This window comes from Heteronotia binoei, chromosome 1, assembly GCF_032191835.1.
Source record: "Heteronotia binoei isolate CCM8104 ecotype False Entrance Well chromosome 1, APGP_CSIRO_Hbin_v1, whole genome shotgun sequence".
NCBI lineage: Eukaryota > Metazoa > Chordata > Lepidosauria > Squamata > Gekkonidae > Heteronotia > Heteronotia binoei.
Window position 1 is genome coordinate 100659581 of NC_083223.1, and position 25270 is coordinate 100684850.

The following is a 25270-nucleotide window of genomic DNA, read 5'->3' on the forward strand; positions in this document are numbered from 1 at the left end:
AGGGTGTGACAAGCATAATTGAACTCCAAAGGAGTTCTGGCCATCACATTTAAAGGGACAGCACACCTTTTTAAATGCCTTCCTTCCATAGGAAATAATGGATAGGGGCACCTTCTTTTGGGGCTCATAGAATTGTACCCCCTGGTCCAATCATTGAGAAACTTGGGGTGTATTTTGGGAGAGGCACTAGATTCTATACTAAAAATGTGGTGCCTCTACCTCAAAAAACAGCCCCCCCAGAGCCCCTGATACCTCCAGATCAATTCCCCATTATACCCTATGAGAATCGATCTCCACATAGGGAATAATGAAGTGCCCAGCAGACATTTCCTCCCCCCCCCCATTTCTGGCAACTCTGAAGCGAGGGACTGGCATCTCTACTCACGAGTTGCTGCCAACTTCTTCAAAGTAACACAGACACACCATCCCAAGAGGAAGCCTTTCCAAACGGAGACTGAAGCCTCTGGAGGTAGAAAGTCACATGGTGGGTGTGGGGGCGGGGCTTCCCACCGTCGGCCAGCTGAGTGGGGGCGGAAAGGAGCCTGGGAAAGCGGAAGAACCCCCGCTGGGACCTGGGAATTGGCAAGCCTAGTCCTGATGTTACAATATTTTGCCACAATGTCTGCAAGCTAAAGGAGCCCTGCAGACCTACATGCATATAGTATTTAGTTTAAAGTTTAAATTTCTCATCAAGCCCTAGGATCATCTCCACTGAAGGTTTTTCAGCATACGACTGCAATCTTTTCCCTTAGTTTTGCTTTTTTGCTTAGTAGCTTCACACAGTGTGTGCACATCAATATAGCCACTTTCCCAACTACTCACTTTCCTCCTAGGAAAAACTAATGAGCAGATATAACTAAGCCTACTCCAAGCCTGGGCCATTTGGCTTCTTTTCAAAATAAACACTAAGCAGAAGCAATGACATACCAAGTACAAGAAATATTTAGTTGGATCTAATCAGAATAAATTTAGTCTGCTTAGCCCTCTATTCCTGATGTGCTTAGTTCCTCTTTGACTAGGAATTTTTTTGCATTGAAAATCATCCAATGATGTGAACCAACACATGAAATCTAAAGTGAAATCTAAAGTGAGTCCAGAAAACAAGTTTACCACCTTAACTGATGTTTTTGAAAATTAGGCCACTGTTTTTGAAAATTAGTGTAAGAAAGGGCCACAAGAACTAAGCATTGATGCAACCCTTCCAGCCCTCCTTCTCATAATCTGCCTAAGTTCACAGACTCAGCATTGCTGTCAGATGGCTATCTAGCCTCTGTTTAAAAATCTCCAAGGAAGGAGATTCCATCACCTCCCAAGGCAGCCTTTTCCACTGAGGAACCACTCTCTCAAGAAGATCTTCTTAATGTTGAGCTGGAAACATTTTTGATTTAATTTCAACCCATTGGTTCTAGTCTGACCTTCTGGAGCAACAGAAAACATCTCCACACTATCCTCTATATGACAGCCCTTCACGTACTTGAAGATGGTGATCATATCACCTCCTCTCCAGGCTAAACATGCCCAGCTCCTTCAACCTTTCCTCATAGGACTTAGTCTCCAGACCCCTCACCATCTTTGTCACCCTCCTCTGGATCCATTCCAGCTTGTCTATATCCTTCTTAAAATGTGGTGCCCAAAACTGCACACAATACTCTAGGTCAGGTCTAACGAGGACAAAGTAAAGCAATAGCATCACTCCTCCAGCTCTGGAACATTTATATTTTCATTCCATCAAGGTCAGATGATGCCTGGATACTGATGTGTCCAGTTGTTTGTAATACTTCTCTGTTTATGCAATCTGAGGATGTGGACAGGAACCTTGGATATTTAAGGCTTCCCAGATGCTCCTATGGTTCTTGCTTGTATAAATCTGCTGGGGGTGAGGGGGGCAGCTGGCTGACTGGGACTGAGAGATAATGAATGCTTCCTTGAGAGAGGGGATTGATTGCCTCCACCATAAAACATGGTGGTGCATCCACTCCTAAAGAAATCTACTCTGGACCCAGGAAATTTGAACAATTATCAACCTGTCTTGAATATACCATTCTTGAGCAAGGTGACTGTGAGGACAGTAGCTGGACAATCCCAGGATCTCCTGGATGAAGTGAATTATTTGGGTCCTTCCCATTCAGGCTTTAAGCCTGGATATAGGACTGAAACAGACTTGGTTGTCCTGGTGGATGTTCCATGCTAGGAGATGGGTGAGAGAGGGCAATGCTACTGATTCTCTTAGACTTCTCAGCAGCTTCTGATACTATTGATCATAGTATTCGTCTGAGTTGCCTTTCAGAGTTGGGACTGAGAGGTACTGTTATGTGGTGGTATTGATTGTACCTGGAAGTTATGCTTCAGAAGGTAGTGCTGGGGGACTGTTGCTCAGCAACTTGGCTTTTCTTTATTTATTTGCATCCTGCCTTTCTGCTCAAAAGAACACTCAAGATGGCTAACAAATAAGAAACATGTTGTATTCTAATAGTGAGGTGCGGACTTCTCTGCAGGTACTTAAAATACAGATTGGATCACATTGAGAAAAAAACATAGTTCTTCAAATCTGATGGACTCCTAGGTATGCAGAAATATTGGAAGCCTTAAAAAAATGGGGTGGGAGTTTAAAAGATACAAATAGAGGAACTGCTATCAGTACTTGCGCACACAATTCACCTCCACCCTTCTCACACATGTGGCAGAGTTTGGAGGAGGGGGAGCTGCTGCTTGAGCCAGTGTCCAGGAACTTTGGGCAGCCACCCAAAGTGATAAGTCGCTGGGCCCAGATGGCATAAATCCAAGAGTTCTGAAAGAACTCAAAGGTGAAATTGTGGATCTCCTGAAAAAAATATGTAATCTTTCATTAAATCTGCATCTGTTCCGGAGAACTGGAAGGTAGCTAATGTCACCCCCATCTTTAAAAAGGGTTCTAGAGGAGATCTGGGAAATTACAGGCCAGTCAGTCTGACTTCAATACCAGGAAAGTTAGTGGAGACCGTTATTAAAGAGGAAATTAGTAGGCACACCGATGAACAAAAATTATTAAGGAAGACTCAGCATGGGTTCTGTAAGGGAAGATCTAGTCTCACTAACCTGAAGAGTTCCTTGAGGAGGTGAACAAACATGTGGACAAAGGGGACCCAATAGATGTCGTTTACCTTGACTTCCAGAAAGCTTTTGATAAAGTTCCTCATCAAAGGTTCCTAAGTAAGCTCAAGAGTCATGGGGTAAAAGGGCAAGCCCTTTTGTGGATCAAAAACTGGCTAATTAATAGGAAACAGAGAGTGAGTATTAATGGGCAATTTTCTCAGTGGAGGGTGGTAAGTAGTGGGGTGCCACAGGGCTCAGTACTGGGTCCAATGCTTTTTAACTTGTTCATTAATGATTTGGAGTTGGAAGTAAGCAGTGAAGTGGCTAAGTTTGCAGATGACACTAAATTGTTCAGGGTGGTGAGAACCAGAGAGGATTGTGAGGTTCTCCAAAGGGATCTGTTGAGGCTGGGCGAATGGATGTCAACAAGGCAAATGAGGTTCAACGTGACCAAGTGCAAGCACATTGAGGCCAAAAATCCTAACTATAAATACAAGTTGATGGGGTGTGGAGGAGACTGACCAAGAGAGAGATCTTGGGGTTGTGGTACATAACTCACTGAAAATGTTGAGACAGCGTGTGACTGCAATAAAAAAAGGCCAATGCTATGCTGGGAATTATTAGGAAGGGAACTGAAAACTGATCAGCCAACATCATAATGCCCCTGAATAAATCAATGGTGCGGCCTCACTTGGAGCACTATGTACAATTCTGATCTCCGCACCTAAAAAAATATATTATAGCATTGGGAAAAGTCCAGAAAAGGGCAACTAGAATGATTAAAGGTTTGGAACACTTTCCATATGAAGAAAGGTTAGAACGCTTGGGGCTCTTTAGCTTGGAGAAACGTCAACTGCGGGGTGACATGATAGAGGTTTACAAGATTATGCATAGGATAGAGAAGGTAGAGAAAGAAGTACTTTTCTCCCTTTCTCACAATACAAGAACTCGTGGACGCTCAATGAAATTGCTGAGCAGACGGGTTAGAACAGATAAAAGGAAGTACTTCTTCACACAAAGGGTGATTAACACATGGAATTCACTGCCACAGAAGGTGGTGGTGGCTACAAGCATAGCCAGCTTCAGGAGGGGATTGGATAAAGTAAACATATGGAGTAGAGGTCCATCAGTGGCTATTAGCCACAGCGTATTGTTGGAACTCTCTGTCTGGGGCAAGTGATGTTCGGTATTCTTGGTACTTGGAAGGGGCAACAGTGTGAGGGCTTCTAGTGTCCTGGCACCACTGATGGACCTCCTGATGGCACCTGGGTTTTTTGGCCACTGTGTGACACAGACTGTTGGACTGGATGGGCCATTGGCCTGATCCAACATGGCTTCTCTTATGTTCTTATTAGTGTGGACTCCCCTATTGAGAATCAGGGTTGGGGATGCACAGGGAGATAGCCGCATAGGACTCTTACCAGTGGAGACATACCAGGTCAAGGAAGACTTGTCAATAGCAGCTTGAGGAGACTAGCTGGAGGGTGGGCACTTGAAACCTCTTCGGATAGCCCCCTGTCTCAGCCAATGTGAAGAAAGGGGACAGCTGGAGGGAAAGGATGGCGAGTGGCCCCATGAGGGGGGATGGGGTTGCCCTCAGGTAGGATACAAGTGATGGAGTGGGGAGAGAAAGAGAAAGTAATGGGATGAGGGAAGGAGAGAGAAAGAGTGACATTAGGCATGGAGGAGCAAGAAAGTCATAATTAACAGAGACAAAGTAAGGGAAGGATTAGAAAGATAGAGAAAGAGAGGACAGTTGATGGGAGAGGGGAATAAGTAAAGGTATGGGAATGGGATAGCCACTTCTGTAAGTTCCTTGTGGGTCTCTGCTTTTTATATTATAATACAGACATAAATTAATAAGCTATTAACAAAGTGGTAGTTATTTGAAGTTTTACAGGCAGAGGGAGTGAGCCTGGGAATGTAGAAAAGTTCACTCTACATGGCAAGGTCTCCCTAAGCAAAAAACAAAACAAAAACAGCCTGAGTTATGGAGTCTCACAGGGTTCTAGTCTGTCCCCCATGCACTTTAACATCTGGATGCAGTCATCCCAAGATTTGAGCTGAATTGTCACCAATATGCTGATGACACTGAGCTCTATCTTGTGCTTCCAGCTGATCCTAGGGAGGGTTGTACAAACTCTGAATCAGAGCCTGGAGGCAGTTTGCGGAATGGAAGCAGGCTAATAAATTAAGCTTAATCTTGACAAGATGAAAGTACTACTGGAGGTGGAAGGACTGAGCCCTACTGCTGAACCCAGCCCTACTGTTGTATAAGCACATAGCAGATGTGACCAAGAGTACTTTTTACCAGCTTCAGCTGGTTGGTCAGCTGAGACCTTTCCTGAGCAGAAAAGATCTGGCCACTTTGGTGTGTGCGTAGTTACAGCTGGATCACTACAATGTATTTTATGCTGGAATACCCCTCCAGCCAGGATGTTGACTGGAGTGGGTCACAGGGACCACATTACCCCAGTCTTGGGTCTATCTACAATGGGTCCCATTTACCTCCAGGTCCCATTCAAGGTGCTGGTGTTGACCCTTAAAGTCCTATGTGGTCTGTGGCCAGCACACCTTAAAGTACACGTACTCCCATAGGAACCTAACCAACCAGTAATGTCATCTTCTGAGACTCAGCTTCAGGTATCCTTGCCTTCTGAGAGACTGCCTCCTTCCTGCCCTGTGCTTTTAATTGATGTTTCAGTGTTTGTGATTTTTTGTGACATGTTTTTATATTGGGGTTTTTTTTAGAATTAGCCACCTTTTTAACCCAAATTGGGAGTCTCTCAATCTGTTGGGGGAAAGTAGCATAATTGGAGACAGAGCTTGTGAGAGGGGATAATGAGCAAAATCTCCACCAGAATTTATGGGGATTTCCCCCCTGAAAACTCTCAAAATAAACCAGTCTGAATTAAATAGAAAGGATTTTATTTAAAAGATCAAAACATACTCAAGAGCACATGGGAAGACACACATACAAGGCTAACAAAGGTTAAAAGAGAGTAGGCGGGATACAGATGGGGGGGGGTGATTTACTTATGTAGACAAAGTCCACGGAAGAGCAAGAATGAGAAGAGTTACTGATACTGAAACCTTTATTAGGCATTTGTTCATAGGAATCCTGGTAGTAGGAAGTAGAAGGCAATAGAATTACATAATAAAGAAAATGTATTTAAAACTATAAACATCTAAATTTGGGATAAAATCAAGGATAGACTAAAAAAAAAAGATTGTCCATACTTTCTTTTGTATGCCCATCCAACTTGATAATGCCCAACGGTAAAAATAGACAAGGAAATAATAATATTTGTTGAGACATACATAGAGTAAGGACATATTTGTTTATGGTTAAAACAGCTCAGATCTTACTTCCAACTTTGCTGAGAATTCTCAGCCTCCATTAGTAACAATACTGGGGGAGGGGGAAATAAACTGAAAGTGATGAGATGGAATTGGAAGAATGAAACTGGAAAGGGAGGAAGAGGTAAAGAGGAAGAAGAAGAAGGGTGAAGGAGGGAAGGGTGTATCAGAAAGGTGGGAGGAAACAGTGCCTTACAGGGGAAGATATGGGAGGGGGGATAAGGTGGTGGAGAAGAGGGAGGGGGATGGCTGTAAGAACTACTAGGGAAATATGGGGGGGGGGGAGGAAGGGGCAATGAGGTCTCCTCATAGGTACCCTACCTTTTCCAGTATAAAACAAGGACTAAACCTGTGGGGCTGCATATCATTGTAGCAGGTTTGGTTATTAAAATTTATTAACCACTCAAATGAGAAGAGTTGTGTTTCAAGCATGAGGTCTGGATGCAGAGCACACTCTGGGGAGTCCAGTTATGCAAAAAATCTCCTTAAGGTGGAGTGACGTGATTGCCCCAACACAATAACTTAGTGGTCCTGACTGGACTGAAAGGTGGGACATAACTCTCCTAAACAAACATTGCTAAATAATCTGCTCTCTCCTCTAAACCAGGGGTCCCCAACCTCCGGTCCGTGGCCTGTTAGCAACTGGGCCACAGAGTGAGGCAGAGACCTTCACCTACTCCCTATTTAAAGACCCCCGGGGGGGCAGGGGCAGGATGTGGGCATGGGGACAGCCTGGGGCAGCAAAACCCCCAGCAACCCCACTCCCACCAGTCCATGGAAAAACTGTCTTCCACAAAACCGGTCCCTGGTACCAAAAAGGTTGGGGGCCACTGCTCTAAAAGACCTTGCAAATTCATTGGAAGGATATGGCTCCAGCAGTGGAATGGAAGGAATCGGACCCACTGGCACTTTTCCACCCAATTCAGGAAGCCCATGCTGGCAAACAGTCAAAACAAGCTTATTATATGGCAATTAAATTAACAATTAACAAATTAACGAAACAGATATACAGGAAGCAGTGTCAGTGAGGGAATACCAAATGGAACAGAGAAGTCTTTACCTGTTGGCAGAAAACAATGATAGAGGGGATAGACAGATCTCCCTAAGGAGGGAGTTCCATAATTTTGGTACCTAAAAGGACCTTTATTGGGTTGCCAGCCGTCTAGACCCAGATGGTAGGGGCACCTGAAACAAGGCACTTGAAGATGACTTTAATAGTCAGGTGGGTTCATATGGGAGTAGGCAGTGCTGAAAGAATGGTGGTCTGTAGCCAGATAGGGCTTTAAAGGTCAATACCAGCGCCTTGAGCTAGGCCCAGAGGTAAATTGGGAGCCAAATGTAGGTGAAATAAGACTGAAGTGGTATGGTTGTTATGACCCACTCCAGTTAGAATTCTGGCCATAGCATTCTGTATCAATTGTAGCTTCCAGATACACTTTCATGGTCAATCCTTCTGCCCCCTAGTGGTACTTCCATTTTGTCAGAACTAAGTTTCTCAGTTTATTAGTCCTGATCTACCCCCAAACTGCCTCTGGTCATGGTTTGTGGTTTCCATGGCTTCCCTGTGTTCCACTGGATGAGATGGAACTGAGTATTATTCACATATTGGTGATAACGCAGCCCAAATCTCCAGATGATTTCTCCCAGCAGCTTCATGTTAAAAGCTTCCAAGTTAAAAAGCACAGGGGACAAGATGGAACTTTGCAGAAGCCCTCAGGCCAGAGGTGAAGCAGTAGTTCCCCAGCACCACTCTCTGAATTCTGCCTTCCAGGTAGGACCAAAACCATGGCAGAACAATGTCTCCAGTTCTAATCCCCAGAGGCATTTCAGAAGAATACCATGATCAATGGTATTAAAAGCCATCTAGAGATCCAGGGGAAACTGCAGGCTTGCATTTCCCCATCCATCTCCCAGTCCAGGTGATTCACCAGGTAACCAGCATCTTGCTGAGCCAATGAATTGTCTAAAATTACTACTTCCAAAGATGGAGAGAGGGAATAATTTATTATAGTCTGGTGGAAATGATGCTTAGTTCCATCATGATTTTGAATTTCTTGACTTACTGACATATGAGAAAACAGACTGGTAGCAATTAACTTTGCTAAATTATAAGTAAATACTCAGTCTTCAAGAGGAATAAATATAATGAAAGAATTTCCATGATTCATTAACACTATCTTTAACCTTAACACAATCCTTCACTATTACTTACTTTTGTAAGGTTAAGTAACAATTTAACAAAATGTAAAAATCTGCAACACACTTCTAACTCTATCTGAAAATCTAATTTCACAGTGTGACTAATTATAATTCATTACCTTATTTTTCCACAATATTAATACATTAATATATATTTAAAATATGAACATGGAACAAATCACACTTCCCTTCCTTTCTTTAAAGTCTTCCCATTGGTATTATTATCCACTCCTTTAACAATCATTATCACTTCTACTGAGCTTTACTGTTCTCCTTCCTGATCTCATATTTCTGCTGTTTCTAATTTATTTGCATTGGCTGCTTCCTGAAAGCAGGAGATGCACTTCTAAAACTGAATTTATATTCTTTCCTCCTTTTTACACCTCTCTCTCTCTCTCGGCTTGGCTTCGCGAACGAAGATTTAAGAAGGGTGCAATAGTCCACGTTTGCTGCAGGCTCGCTGGTGGCTGACAAGACCAATGTGGGACAGGCAGGTCCGGCCACAGCGGCTGCAGGGAAAAGTCTGATTTAGGGTTGGTCCTGTAGCAGTGCGATTCTTCCTCAATCTCCTTTTGTCCTCAAGACCAGCTATGCGTGTGTTCTCAAAGGAAGAGACAGCCTGGTGGATGGTGTGCCTCCATGCTTTGCGATCTGAGGCTAGGTCAGACCACTGGTGATGGTTGATGTGACAGGTGCTAAGGGATTTCTTCAAGGAGTCCTTGTACCTCTTCTTTGGTGCCCCTCTATTTCGATGGCCGGTGGAGAGTTCGCCATACAGGGCAATCTTGGGAAGGCGGTGGTTTTCCATCCTAGAAATATGCCCTGCCCAGCGCAGCTGCGTCTTCAACAGCAGTGCCTCGATGCTGGTAACCTCTGCCCGCTTGAGGACTTCAGTGTTGGTCACAAAGTCACTCCAGTGGATGTTGAGGATGGTGCGAAGGCAGCGCTGATGAAAGCGCTCAAGGAGTCGCAGGTGATGACGGTATAAAACCCACGATTCGGAGCCATAGATGAGGGTTGTCATCACAACCGCTTTGTAAACATTGATCTTTGTGCCTTTTTTCAGATGCTTGTTGCTCCACACTCTTTTGTGCAGTCGGCCAAATGCACGGTTTGCCTTTGCCAGCCTGTTGTCAATCTCCTTGTCGATCTTGGCATCTGAGGAGATGATGCACCCCAGGTAGCTGAACTGCTGGACTGTCTTCAGAACTGATTCACCCACAGTGATGCAGGGAGGGTGATAATCTTCCTGGGGTGCAGGCTGGTGGAGAACTTCTGTCTTCTTCAGACTAACTTCTAGGCCGAATAGCTTGGCAGCCTCTGCAAAGCAGGACGTCATATGCTGCAGAGCTGATACCGAGTGGGAGACGAGTGCAGCATCATCAGCAAACAGTAGCTCTCGGATGAGTTTTTCCATTGTCTTGGAGTGTGCCTTTAGTCGCCTCAGGTTGAACAGGCTGCCATCGGTGCGATAGCGGATGTAGACACCATCGTCCTCATCTAGATCTACTGCGGCTCTTTGAAGCATCATGCTAAAGAAGATCGTAAAGAGAGTTGGCGCGAGAACGCAGCCTTGCTTTACACCTGTGCCTATTGGGAAGGGCTCCGAGAGGTCGTTGCAGTGTCTGACTTGGCCTCGCTGGTCTTCGTGTAGCTGGATGATCATGCTGAGGAACCTTGGGGGACATCCTAAACGTTCCAAGATTTGCCACAGGCCTTTCCTGCTAACGGTATCGAAAGCTTTGGTAAGGTCGACAAAAGTCACATACAGACCCTTGTTCTGTTCCCTGCATTTCTCTTGGAGCTGCCTGAGAACAAATACCATGTCGGTGGTGCTCCTGTTAGCTCTGAAGCCGCACTGGCTCTCTGGGAGGAGTTCTTCTGCAATGGTGGGCACCAGTCTGTTCAGGAGTATTCTGGCAAGGATTTTGCCTGCGATGGAGAGCAGGGTTATCCCCCGGTAGTTGGAGCAGTCTGACTTTTCCCCTTTGTTCTTGTATAGGGTGATGATGATTGCATCGCGAAAGTCCTGTGGTAATTTGCCTTGTTCCCAGCAGGTGACAAGTACTTTGTGAAGTGAGCTATGTAGTACTGTGCCCCCATGCTTCCAGATCTCTGGTGGAATTCCATCAACTCCTGCTGCCTTGCCACTTTTCAGTTGCTTGATGGCTTTAACAGTCTCTTCTAGGGTGGGGATCTCATCCAACTCTGTTTTCACCGGTTGAAGTGGGGTGAGGTGGATTGCTGAATCTTGAACTACGCGGTTGGCACTGAAGAGAACCTGAAAATACTCTGACCACCGGTTCAGTATGGATGCCTTGTCTGTGAAGAGCACTTGGCCGTCTGCACTATGCAAGGGACTCTGAGCCTGATATGATGGACCATATACTGCCTTCAGGGCTTCGTAGAACCCTCTTAAATCACCAGTGTCTGCACACAGCTGGGTTCTCTCTGCAAGCTTGGTCCACCACTCGTTCTGAATGTCTCGAAGCTTGCGCTGGAGGTTGCTACATACAGCGCGAAAGGTTGCTTTTTTCCCAGGACAGGAGGGCTGAGCAAGATGTGCTTGGTAGGCAGATCTCTTTTTTGCCAGTAATTCTTGGATCTCTTGATTGTTCTCATCAAACCAGTCCTTGTTCTTCCTTGTGGAGAACCCGAGGACTTCTTCAGAGATCTGCAGGACGGTAGTTTTTAGGTGTTCCCAGAGTGCTTCTGGAGAAGGGTCTGTGGGGCAACTGAGGTCCTCAATTCTTGACTGGAGTTTTGCCTGGAAGGCAGCTTTAACTTCGGCTGACTGGAGGCTGCCAACCTGAAACTTCCTCCGAGGGATACCTCCTCTCCTGGGTGTGGGTTTAAAGTGAAGACGGAGATTGCAGCGTACAAGACGATGATCCGTATGACATTCTGCGCTGGGCATTACTCGGGTGTGTAAGACATCTCGAAGGTCTCTCTGGCGCACCAGAATGTAGTCGATAAGGTGCCAATGCTTGGACCGTGGGTGCATCCAGGTTGTCTTCAGACTGTTCTTCTGCTGGAAGATAGTGTTGGTGATGGTGAGCTGGTGCTCCATGCAGAATTCTAGCAGGAGGCGCCCGTTGTCATTGCAGTTGCCAATGCCGTGTTTGCCAAGTACTCCTTTCCAGGCTTCCGAGTCTTTACCTACTCTGGCATTGAAGTCGCCAAGGATGATCACCTTGTCCTCTGTAGGGGTTTTCCGTACGAGGTTGCGTAGATCAGCATAGAACTTGTTCTTTTCTGCAGGATCTGCTTGAAGGGTTGGGGCATACACACTGAAGAGTGTTGCATGCTGCTTGTTTTGAAGTGGGAGGCGCATGGACATGATGCGATCTGAGTGACCTGTTGGAAGGTTTTCGAGTTTGGAGGCAATGGAGTTCCTGACCATGAAGCCAACGCCAGAAAGGCGGCTCTCAGCCTTTGACTTACCCGACCAGTAGAGGGTATAGCCAGCACCGTGTTCTTGAAGACTACCTTCCTCAGGGAAACGGACCTCACTGAGAGCTGCTATGTCGATATTCAACCTGAGAAGTTCGTGGGCAACTAGAGCAGAGCGTCGTTTAGGGCGACCACTGCCTACTGTGTCAAGCATGGTTCTGATGTTCCAACACGCAAGCTTTAGTCTTTGCACACTTTTTACACCTCAGTCCTCTGCAATTTCACTAATTGATCTCTACATGCTCAATATGCTGGCAAGATTTTTTATGCATCTTTCATTTTCTTTGGTCTCTCATTAAATCTTCTTGACTTCTATGATATCAACAATCTCTCTCTATTCTAACATAGTTAATATTTTAGTTCATTTATTCAGTATTTGTCAAATATGTGGGAGATTTTAACATGTCTTGCCAGTGTGCTACCAATGTGCTACACTTATCTCCTATTTTGACATACTTATCTCCTATTTTGACATATTTATTACTGTTGTTCTCCCTTAATTGGATCCATACAGCTATTGACTCTGTACACTAGGCTTGTTGTTCCTGATTTGTGTCAAAATGTCTACATCATGTTATATGCTGATTTCCTTTTCCATCCAGTCTATAAATTTGAATGGTTTTCTTCCATTTCATTGTATCTGAAGAAGTGCGTGTGCACACGAAAACTCATACCTTGAATAAAACCTGGTTGGTCTTAAAAGTGCCTCTAACTTTATTTTTTAGATTCAACAATCAGAGCTATATGCAGTATTACAAATACAGCTGTGCTACTGATTTATGGAAAACATCCATTTATTCCTGCTTCCTGTTTATAAGGAATAATAATGTTATCCATAATAAGGTTATCCCTATTATTCCCTAATTGCTATTGCTTTATTTTCTCACCTTTCTCATCATTCAAAAACACTTCCAAATGTAAGACTAGTCACACATCTTTATATTTTTCTGTGGAAGTACATTCAGAGTTATTATTATTTAGCTCTAAAAACTGCAATATGTATGTGTACAAGGTCCTTATTGTGTGCCATTTTATAAGCATTTTATACTGTTCAATATAATATACAATAATTCAATGTGTTGAAATAACTGATTTACACAGATTATAAAAACAGGTTGCTTACCTGTAACCAGGGCTTTTTTTGAGCAGGAATGCACAGGAACGCACTTCCAGCTGGCTTGGCATCAGGGGGTGTGGCCTAATGTGCAAATGAGCTGCTAAACAATGGTGATGTCAGGGTGTGTGGCCTTATATGAAAATGAGTTCCTGCTAGGCTTTTTCTACAAAAAAGGCCCTGCCTGTAACTGATGATCTTCAAGTGGTCATCTGTTTATTGACACCTATGGGATATAGCACACCTGTGCCAATCCCAATTGGTAACTTCAAAACCTAGATAGAGAGGATTATTGTGCCCTTCCCAGCACCATGTGCGGGGGCTCCACCACACATGCTCACTGGGAAGGGAATGAGGATCCTGCCACTTCCTTCTGACTGCTATAACCCCTTAAAGGAGGACCTGCAGTAGTGGGGAAGGAGGGTGGGTGGGGTGAATGCACAGATGACCACTCAAAGATCATCAGTTATAGGTAAGCAACCTGTTTATCTTCTTCGTGGTTTCTGTGCTTCACACCTATGGGAAAGTAGCAAGCCAACAACAACAGAGTCCTACCTGGAGGTGGGTGCTGTAGGGACTCAGGCAAAAACAGCTTGCTACACTGCCTGGCCCACTGACGTCCTCTGTGTGAAAGGAATATCCAGTGCATAGTGCTTCACAAATGTGAGAGGCATTGCCCACATGGCACTCTGCAAATTTCAGGCACAAGCACACCTTTGAGGAATGCAATGGAAGCTGTGGGCGCTGTAATGGAGTGGAAATGAACCAGTCCAGAGAGTGGTTGTTTCGCCAGGAGGTAATACAATTTGATAGTTTCCACAATCCATTGTGATAAGTGTTGAGATGAGATTTTGTGACCTAAGGTTCTGGTCACGTAGGATACAAACTGGGATGGCGATCTGCAGGGAATATGTGTCCTATGAAGATTGAAGGATAATGTTCTGAGGACATCAAGTGTATGAAACTTGTGCTCCATTTCATCCCGTGGTTGTGGGAAGAAGTTGGGGAGGACAGTGTCAGCTGAAAGATGGAACTCCAAGAGCACTTTTGGCAGGAGGTTGATGTCTGAAACCAAGAAGACACCACTCTCATGGAAGGTAAGGTACAGTGAGTCACACCACAAGGTCATCAACTCACCTAGCCATCTATAGAAGCTGATGACTACCAGAAAGACCATCTTCCAGGCTAGAAGATGTGGGGCACACAGGTAGCCATGGGTTCAAAAGGTCTAGACGAAAGATGGTATAAGACCAGCAGCAAATCCCAGGCAGGTGCAGGCTGATGTGCTGGAGGAAAAGTCTTAGTAAACCTTTTAGAAACCACTTTGTAGAAGGGTGAGTAAAAACTGAAAAACCATCCACAGGAGCACGGGATGTCAATATGGCCACCAGGTAAACACAGACTCTCATCTGAGTGGGTGAGATCTATGTCCACAATAGATAACAAGAATCACAAAACAATATTCAAGGCAGAACTTGGTAGAGAACTATTTACAGAACCATGGTATTTCAGAATTGTTTCCACTTATATCCATAAGATTTGTGTGTGGAAGGTTTCCTGCTGTTAAGTAGGACGTGCTTGATTCTAGCAAAAAGTTCAGTTAGGGTAGTTTCCACAATGTCAGTTTCAGGTGTGGCACATTGTGATGTAGAACTCTGCCTCCGAGAGTTAGGAGCAGGTTGGGTTCCGGAGGGAATTGATAGATGATCCTCTGGTTAGAGATAGTAGGGAGGGAAACCAGTGTTGCCTTGGCCACCATGTTGTGATGAGGATGCCCGCCGGTTTTTCCCTCATTATCTTGTTTACCACTCTGGCTATGAGAGGTAGTGGGGAAACAGAAAGAGACATGCTAACGGTGCCAGGATAAAGAAGCCTGTCCTCTAGGGACAGCAGGTCTATCCCCCCTCTGGAGCAGAAGTCAGGGCACTTTGCATTGTGCCTTGTGGCAAACACATCTATGGCTAGCTGACCCCAATTCTGGAACAGGGGTTGGAGCAGGGCTTTTTTTGAGCAGAAATGCACAGGAACTCAGTTTCAGCTGGCTTGGCATCAGGGGATGTGACCGAATATGACAATGAGTTCCTGCTGGGCTTCTGCTACCAAAAAAGCCCTGGGTTGGATGTACTGAGGGACTATCTTGCCGACTGGGCTGCTTTCAGTGCCCAAGAGAAGGAGATGTCTGCTGTGTCAGATCGATCTCAGAGTTGGACAAATGGGTAAACTGATTTGATGAGATTGTCCATACTGGCGAGTCCAGAAGTTGGAGAAGCAGAGTCTGAAGTGGTTCTGGGGTGTGGCAAAAAGATGGCTTCTCGAGCCACCACAAGGGCTCTTGGTTTTTTCGGAGTCCATCTGGTGCAGCTTCTCCTTTTCTTTCTTGTGCTCTTTGCCTTCTCTGTGTTTCTTTGCAGGTGTGGAGGTGTCTGAATTGGGTGCTGGGGTCAGGCATTTCGGCACCAATCAGCCGGCATCAGACTGAGCCATGATTGCCTGGGTGGAAGTCCATGTAGAGGGGGTTGACGTAAAGGCATGCCCAAAGTCATCCTTAAAAGAAGCCATTTGGGGCACTTTCAGAACTGTTTCTAGGAGGGCTTTATAGAGTCACACTGCCCAATTCTTGTGAGTTTGTTTAGAAAACTTTGTGCAGTGAGGGCAGGTATCTGGGTGGTGAGTTTCCCTGAGGCAGAAGAAGTAGAGTAAATGGCCGCTTGGCAGGGGGATTTTGCTTCCACACGAATAGGCCCTGGAAGAGGTCGCTTGCGCAATAGGTAACACAGTTTTATCGTCTCTGTTATCCATTTTGAGAGTCTTTGAGACGAGATCTTCCGGCCCAACGAAGCTGGGGCGTATGAGACAAAAAGCCTAGGGTCCTTCCGGGAGGGCCCTACACAATACAGTAAAAGGAAAGCGCCCATTTATCATCCAGAGTCTCCGCTCGGACTCAGTAGCCAGGTTAGGGAAATAAACCGGTAAACAAATTTCCCTGTTTAGGTGGAAAGATGAAACCACCTTGGGTAGGAAAGTAATGTCCGGTTGCAGCCATGGTCCTTTGGTACTGAAACAGAGATATGGGCCATCACACCTCAATGCTGCGAGTTCCCCCACTCTCCGCGCTGAGGTGATAGCCACCAAGAATGCTGTCTTCCACGTCAGCAACTGGAGGGAACATGTTGCCCTGGGTTCGAAAGGCTTCCCCATTAGGGCATCCAGAACCCCGGGAAGATCCCAAGATGGAGTCAGGCCTCTAATAGAGCGATATAACCTCATCAACCCACGCAGAAACCTTTTCATAACAGGATGCGTGAAGACCGAATGTCCTTCAATCTGAGCATGGTTGGCAGAGATCGCGGCTAAATACACCCGTATGGATGACACTGCTAGCCCCTTGTCAAGTAAAGTAAGTAAAAAGTCCAAAATCAAGGGGAGACCCGCTAACCTCGGGTCCCCTGAGGTATCTGACTTAAATTGTACAAACTGCGCCCACTTATAAGCGTAGGACTTTCGAGTGGACTCCTTTCTGCTATTTAGGATGACATGCTGAGCCCTCAGGTATAACGAGCTCACAGCAGCCTCCATGCTGTTAGCTTCAGATGCGGGACATCGTGGTGGACCACTAACGCCTGGTGGGATAGCAGCAGATTCAGAACCATGGGAAAATGATAGAAGATTCCCTTGGATAGGTGAAGGATGGGGGAGAACCAGTGTTGTCTGGGTCACCAAGGGGTGACCAGCACTCCTCTCGGACCTTCCCTGGACAGTTTCTGAACTACTCTGGTAATCAGTGGAATCGGAGGGAATAGGTACACATGTCGCTGGCTCCACGGAAACAGAAGGCCGTCTCCCAACAATAGTGGGTCTCCTCCCCCCTGGCAACAAAAGCGCCTGCACTTGTTGCGGGTGGCGAAGACATCTATTTCCGGCGTCCCCCACCTCTGGAAGATGGGTTGGAGAAAATCCCAGTTGAGCTCCCACTCGTGAAGGGAGGCTCCCCCCCGACTGAGGAAGTCTGCGCATATATTCTGGTTGCCAGGAAGATGTGTTGCCGTTAGAGACGTGTTCCTTGATACCGTGCCCCCTTGCTGGTTTATGTAGGCCAGCACCATGGTATTGTCCGTCAGGATTGCTACAGCTCGATTTGCAAGCAACGGCTGGAAGGAGAGAATGGCGTGATGAATCGCTAGTAGCTCTAAAAAGTTTATGTGATACTGCAGATGGTCCCTGGGCCATCTGTCTCCCACACAGAGCCCATTCATATGTGCTCCCCAGCCCCACAGGGGCGCATCCGAGGTTAAGGTTATTGTCGGTTGCTGCTTGTGGAATGGAGCCCCTGCTAGCAGGTGATGCTTTTGCTGCCACCAATTCAGGGTAGTCAGAACATCCTGTGGAATGGACAACCTGCGTGAGGGAGGATCTATTTGGCATCTGAAGTGCTTGAGGAACCATAACTGAAGGATCCTCATGTGGAATCTGGCAAAGATCAGAACTGAAGTGGTGGATGCCATCAGGCCCAACAGGCGTTGAACCTGAAGAGCCGTGACCGTCTGGTTTTGTAGAAAGATCTGTACCATGTCTATGATGTCGTCTGCTCGCTTCTCTGGTAGAAATGCCTTGCACGACCGAGTATCTAGGATTGCTCCTATAAACTGCACCCTCTTGGGGGGTTGGAGACATGATTTCTTTCTGTTCACTTTTAGACCTAACTCCTGCAAGAGGGCCAAGGTGGTGGTGATGTGCTGCAGTAGACGAGATTTTGACTCTGCAACCAGAAGCCAGTCGTCTATGTATGGGAATAGTGTGATGCCCTGTAACCTCAAATGGGCTGCAATGACCACCATTGTTTTTGTAAACACCCGGGGGGCTGTGGAGAGGCCGAAGGGCAAGGCCCGATACTGATAATGCGCAGTCCCGATAGCAAATCTGAGAAATTTCCTGTTTGATGGGTGAATACTTATATGAAAATAAGTGTCCTGTAAATCCAGCGTGGCCATCCAATCTCCCTGCTTTAGCAGAGGAAGTATGTTTGGCAAGGAGGTCATCCTGAATTTGTGGTGTGGGATGAATAGATTTAGACCTTGAAGGTCCATGATGGGATGCAGGCCTCCGTCCCGTTTTGGGATTGCAAAATAACGGGAATAAAAACCTAGTCCCTCCTGGTTTGTCGGAACCAGTTCTATGGCATTTTTGCGAAGGAGCGAGTGTACCTCTTTTCAAAGAGTAGGAGTAGATGAATGGTGTAGATGAATGTTGGAACTGCTGGCTCCTGGTGGAATTCTATCATATAACCCAGCCGGATTATCGATAGGACCCACTGGTCCGTAGTTATTCTGGACCATGCCTGGAAGAAGGGGAAAAGGCGGGTATGGTCCGAAGCCATAGGAGGGAACGGGGAACAGGGGAAAGGACAGTCAAAGTCCCTGCTTGGGTTGTCTGTTCCCTTTTTGGCGAGACGATTGTCCAGAGGTCGGGGAGTATTTGGATTTTGAGCTGTAGAGAAGGGTGTCGTGTTCTTGGGCCTCCACCATTGCTCCCCTGTTGGTTTAGGAAACGACTTCTTGTTCCACGGTTTAGGCCAAGGGCGCTTGTTCTGTGGGCGAGATCAGATGGGGACTCCCAGATTCCTGGAGGTCCTGATGCCTTTATCCATCTCTTGCAACACAGAGTCCATGTTGGCACTGAATAAGCCGTTCCCATCAAAAGGCAAATCCTCAATTTAGGCTTGAGTATCTGGTTGCAGTGCAGTGGACCGTAGCCATGAATGTCTTCTTAGGGTGATAGCCGTTGTAAGAGTTTTTGCTCCTATGTCGCCAGAGCGCTTGGCCGAGTTTAATTGCTGTTTGGCCAATGCCATGCCTTCTTTTTGGATCTTTTTGATCGCATTCCTACTCTGCTCTGGTAGAATAGTTGTAAGTTGGTCCCATAAGGCATATTGGTATCGCCCCATGCAGGCTGAGTAGTTTGCCACCTTCAATCCCAGCGAGCCCGCCGAGTAAACACGTCTTCCCAAGTTGTCCAATTTCTTCCCTTCCTTATCTGGGGGGGCAGCATGTGTCTTCCTCGCTTTCGATGAAGATGCTACCACCACCGAGTTCGGTTTAGGGTGATTGAAGAGGAAGTCCGCTGTGGATTCTTGTATCCTATACATGTGATTAAGCCTGCGTGGCGAAATAGGCGTGGACGCAGGCTTGTCCCATGATGCTTTCGCTGTGTGCAACATCACAGTGGTGGCTATCGCTGTTGACGTGTCCATTTGAACAATGACAAAGACATTGTCTGTGACGACGGTTGAGGCTGGACCGTGGGGAGGGATAGGGACTGAGCCATTCTTTTTATAAGGTCCCCATAAGACTTTAGGTCCTCCAAAGGAGAGATGGGTTGCTCCTCGGTGACTTTGTGCGAAGGTGATGGCTCCTCTGGAGACGATAAGGCTCCTTGCTCCTCCGGTATCAAACCTTCTATCGACCTCAGGGAACCCACAGGCGATTCTGAATGTTCAGAGGGTAGCAATGGTCGGTCCGGAACCGATTCCGGTGGTGTAACCCGTTCCGGAGCCGGAGGGCGCGGAGAAACTTTCCTCTGCTTGGAGGGTTCTTCCTCTGGAGGTTTGGAAACCGACGCGGATGGGGCTAGCTTTGGAGGTCTGTAGGATGTCCGAGTTCTGCAGGATGCTTCTGAGTATTGGTCCCACTTGGCCTGACGCGGGGGAAACCACGGAAAGACCGACAGCATCAGGTAGGATCCGTACAGATATTGCCATTGACGTTGGTCCCATGGCAATGGAGGTGGTACCCGTCGAGACGGAGAGTCTTCGCCCGGTCTCGCTCTAGGCGAACGGCTATATGGGGATCTGTCTCTATCCGGTTCCCGAGAGCGATGTCGATGCCGAGGGCTTCGGGATCGGTCTCGCTGAGAGCTGCTGGAACAATCTCGTCTAGGGCTCCTGGATCTACGTCTTGGATTCCAGGAGCGACCCTGACGAGGGCTTCGGGATCGGCCTCGATGAGGGCTGCCCAATCGATCTCGAGGGCTTCGGGACCGAGGGGTTTCCGCTCTGATGTGAATGAGCTCAGGTGGGCTGTCTTCCGCATTGGATCGCTGTGCCAGGTCGAGGTTGCGGTCAGAGTCGGACGAGATGGCAATCTGTGTCAACATGGAAGCGAGCATTGGTGGGCTTAACTGACGGCCTGGTGAGGCGAAAAGCTTCAGTGGTGGGACAACCAGAGCCGTTGGGTCCGATGGTGACTTCGGTGGGGAGAGGGGAGCGGCCTTGCTGTGTTTCAGCTTATCTGCCTTCTTCCTCTTTTTCACTTCCGAAGGAGCCCCTTTATCCTCCCTAGACCTCTTTGCAGGTGTGGAGGAGTCCGACGTAGAAGCTGAGCCCGCTCTCTTAGTGGGGCGATCGGCGTCGGAGGGGAGTCTGTCGGTATCGACCGACTCCGATGTCAACAGTTGTGAGCGCGCTCCGACAGAGCCGCCATCTTCCGGGGGGACAAAGCCTGTTCCATCAGCGCAGCTGCAAGATGGGCCGCCTGATTTTTCTTAGTTTGCTTCGAAAATCTGGCACAGTGGGCACACGAGTCCGGTCTGTGAGCTTCCCCGAGGCAGAGTAAACATAGAGTGTGGCCGTCTGGTGGGGCAACTTTGCTGCCGCACTTAGCACACCTCTTAAAAAATCCCCAACGCTTTTCCATGCGAGGAAAAAGGGGGGGGGAAAGGAGAGGAAAGCGGGGGGAAATAGGGGAAAAAAACGCCTCTTTCCTCCCCACTTTACAGATGATAGGAACAAAACAACAATGAAGAAAAAAGGGTTCTAAACAGTCTCTGGAAATCTGACGAAGTACTAACAACAGAGAAAAGTTCACTGACCGTAGCGATGATCGACTGATCCAAGCGGCGGTCAGAAGAGAACTGGCGGGATGTCCGCTCCCGTCTCAGTGAGCATGCGCAGTGGGGCTTCTGGGCATGCGCACTGGGACGTGGGTGCGGAAATCCGCAGCTTTGAAGTTACCGATCGTGATCAGCGTTGGCGCCTTCTCCCATCAGTGTGATGCATAGAGACCACGAAGAAGATGAAGCATGTCTACCAGTAGCAAACTGTAGTTTGTCATAACAGGAACAAGCCTTGGAAATCCTCAGCCTTATGCACTGATGCTTCTCCCTTTCCCTTCACAGAGATTTTAGAAATTATTCATTTTCACTCTCACAGTAAACTTTGGTTTGGAATCCTTGTTTAGAGGAAGAGAAAAAAAATCAATTTTTCAGTGCAGACACAGAGAGCCAATGTGGTGGAGCAGTTGAGAGTGTCAGACTACTATCTGCAGACCCCAGTTCAAATCCCTACACTTCCGTGGAAGCTTATTTAGTGACCTTGGGCTAGTCTTGGCCTAACCTACCACATAGACTGATGTGAGGATAAAATGGAGAATAGAATAACAAGCCTCTTTGGGTCACCACTGGAGAGAGAGCTGTGGTATAAGCTAAGTAAAAAGCAAGAAACTAATGTTTCCTAGAAAAAACAGAAATGAGCTAATGCAAAGAAGTAGAAATGGGAGTGGAGCTAATGCACAAGCCTAGTGATTTCCAAGGCTAGTTCTGTTATCTGCTTAAGCAACATCTCTGTTCTGTGAAAAGACTGGGCAGAAAGACAATGTCTGCAAGAGGTAGGTACTCCCTACAAAATATCAGTGTATTGAATTTTATAATGGTAAACAGATGCTATAAACATGGCTACTTGCTATTTCAGAACAAATTGTTCAGAAAATATAAGTAGCTGACTAATGATACTTTTGGTTGTAATGTTATCTGCGTTATCCCCTGCACTGGACACAGTGTCATTGTCTTTTGACAGATTTTACAGATAAGAACTAATCAGGACAGAAAGATTACCCCTAAGAATAACCAGCAACAAGAAGAACAAATACAATGATCCAGACGATTAGTACTTAGGGTTTTTACTCTACTTCCCTGAAACACATATATAATCCAAAAATATTTTTAATTAGTTAAAAGTCACAGCACTTACCAGGTCTCTGTGAAGCACCCAGTTTGCATGAAGATAATGGATTCCATCAAGAATCTGATAAAGCAGTGATTTGACCATAGATCTTGGCAACTGCATGGGTTTTTTGTTAGCTTTTGAGGCACGGTGGAACTTGATAATATGCTGGAAATAAAGAGAGCATAAACATGAAAGTATCTTGACATAATAACATTCTCAAATGATGACACTGTAAGACGTAAGAACCCCTTACTAAAATGGTAGAGAAGACTTCAGGTATATATTAACATGCACTTTTTGATAAGGTTCCAGGAAATGACAATGGAATATGATGAGTCAAAAGCTACTAGGATTGAAATGGATTTTCCTTGCAAATTTACTCCTTGCTGACATTTTTCTAGTTTTCATGCCATCATTGCTTGGTTTTAAGGCAGTTTTATGGTAATTTGGGCATTAAATCTTAAAATAACAGATTCTGGAGATCTACACTGAATTCCTTATTCTTACCATATTATGGAAACCTGACCAGTTTGCAGTTTTAAATTTTGCCTTTATAAAATGCTGAGAATATACAAATACAAGTTTAGACAGGCAAGAGTCACAGTTTTGCCATAGCGGCAGCTCCCCTAGGTTTGCTGCCTCAACAAAGATCATAATGACAGAGGTAGCAGCTCCTTTCAATCCACCTGACACAAGCTTTGCTGAGGTTCATTACTCCCCACACCACTGTCACCGCAGACTCTATAGACTGTTAACTGACCACAACTGACAGTTAACTGCTGTCATTGTGCAGAGAGTTCACTGCTGACTTGAGTTCTCTCCCCCCCCCACATACTTCTTAGCTCCGCCCACACTCAGTCACCAACCAATCACCTCACCCACTCATTCTCCCTCTATCACCCCCCCTATTCTTAATGCAACTTTCCAACAATTAAAGGAACACGCATATATCATTTCAAATCATTACAGTTCCCTTGTTCCTTCATCTGAGTGGTCTCCATTAAGCTCCATTGGGGATCCAACTGGCCTCCTGGAAGGTCCTCGCCATGAAAGTCATTGTTGCTATTATTATGCTTTTGTGATGTCTCATCTGCGGCTTTTTTGGGCTTCACCACTTTCCACAATGCCTGCCATTGAAAATCTTCTCACTACACACCTGAGTGTGGCTCCCTGTCTCCCGTCACTGCTTCTGCCTCTTCAGCCCAACCATAGCTTCTGGTAAAGCAAAGGATGAATGAGCTATCGGGGGGGAGGGGGGGGATGGTCACGGTGACTAAACTGAGGTCAGGCAAGATGGGGAGCTGCTATCATTATCACTACCTCTGTGGGGTTTTGGTAGGATGCCACTGCAGCAGTTTCTCTTCCCACCTCCAGTCAGAGTGCCCAGCTGAAGTGAACAGTGGCTTAACCTCAGTGCTCCACAGAGAAACACTGTCTGCATAGCGCTGACAGTTCTCCTCTATTTAGGATTTAACACCCCCCACATATACCATCTTTTTTCACTGGTTCTTACGATTTTTCTGCAAATCTTGGGGAACAAGTCTGCAGGAAAAACTTCCTGTTTCCCATCTGACTCTGATCCATGAATTTAAGTATCCACAGATTGGGGTACACATAGCTATTAGATATATTGAAGGGATTCTTCCTATTTCAGTATTTATCAGTAACTGTAAAAAGAGTTGAGACTAGTTCACAAAACAGAGTAGGTGCAACAACTCTGCCCTTCATACAAATACTCTTTCCCCAGCACAGGAAGACACTCACTTCCATTTAGGCAATGGAGTTGCAGCAAGAGGGGGAAATTAGGTAAAATGATCTATCTTGCACCGCTTGGGAGCAGTGACCGTAACGTTATTGATTTCACCATTTGTATAGATACGGCGTTACCCCCAAAAGACCAGCACAATCACATTTAACTTTAAAAGGGGTAAATTCTCAGATGAGGAGGCATGTGAAGAGGAAACTGAGAGGAAAGGTAAATACAGTCAAAACCCTTGGGGAAGCTTGGAGGCTATTTAAAACTACAATCCTAGAAGTTCACATAAAATATATACCACAAGTTAGGAAAGGCACAAACAGGTATAAGAAAAAGCCTGCACAGTTAACAAACAAAGTAATGGAAGCTGTAAAAGATAAGATTCCTTTAAGCGGTGGAAAGCTAGTCCAAGTGAGATTAATAAAAGGGAACACAGGCTGTGGCAAATCAAATGCAAGACTGTGATCAGGCAGGCAAAAAGGGACTATGAGGAGCATACTGCAAAAAACATAAAGACCAACAATAAAAATGTCTTCAAATATATCAGAAACAGGAAACCAGCCAGGGAGGCAGTGGGGCCCTTGGATGACCAAGGGGTAAAAGGATTACTGAAGGAAGACAGGGAAATGGCTGAGAAGCTGAATGCATTTTTTGCCTTCGTCTTCACTGTGGAAGATGAGAAGTGTTTGCCCGCTCCAGAACCACTAATTATGGAAGGGGTGTTTAAAGACCTGAATCAGATTGAGGTGACAAGAGAGAAGTTCCTACAACTGACAGATGAATTAAAAACTAATAAGTCACCAGGTCCGGATGGCATACATCCAAGGGTTCTGAAAGAACTCAAAGGTGAACTTCTGGATCTCCTGACAAAAATATGTAATTCGATACAGTCGACCATCGGCTACTGACGCGCCGCCTCGCCGACATTGGGGTTGAGGGGTCGGCCTTGCAATGGCTTTCCTCCTTTCTCCTAGGTCGGGGACAGAGGGTGGCTATTGGGGGGGAACGGTCCCGGAGGCGCACACTGGATTGCGGGGTGCCTCAGGGAGCAGTTCTCTCCCCGATGTTGTTCAACATCTATATGCGCCCCCTCGCCCAGATTGCCCGGCGGTTTGGGCTGGGTTGCCATCAATATGCAGATGACACCCAGCTCTATCTACTAATGGACGGCTGGCCCGACTCCGCACCAGGGAATCTCGACCGGGCTTTACAGGCTGTTGCGACATGGCTCAGGCTGAGTGGGCTGAAACTGAACCCAGCGAAGACAGAGGTCCTTTGCGTGGGTCGCGGCGCTCTGGGAAGGGAAATAGCTCTCCCGGCC

General features: G+C 46.3%; 1 protein-coding gene across 2 annotated transcripts in view; it reads right to left on the reverse strand.

Moving 5' to 3' along the window:
- The window catches only part of CDK19 (cyclin dependent kinase 19), a 165208-nt gene that overhangs the window by 54219 nt on the left and 85719 nt on the right, over nt 1-25270 (reverse strand). For both annotated transcript variants that reach the window (XM_060238154.1, XM_060238158.1), the window contains one exon: nt 22218-22358. In XM_060238154.1, the coding sequence (XP_060094137.1) occupies nt 22218-22358 (141 nt within the window). The remainder of the gene's footprint in view (nt 1-22217; nt 22359-25270) is intronic.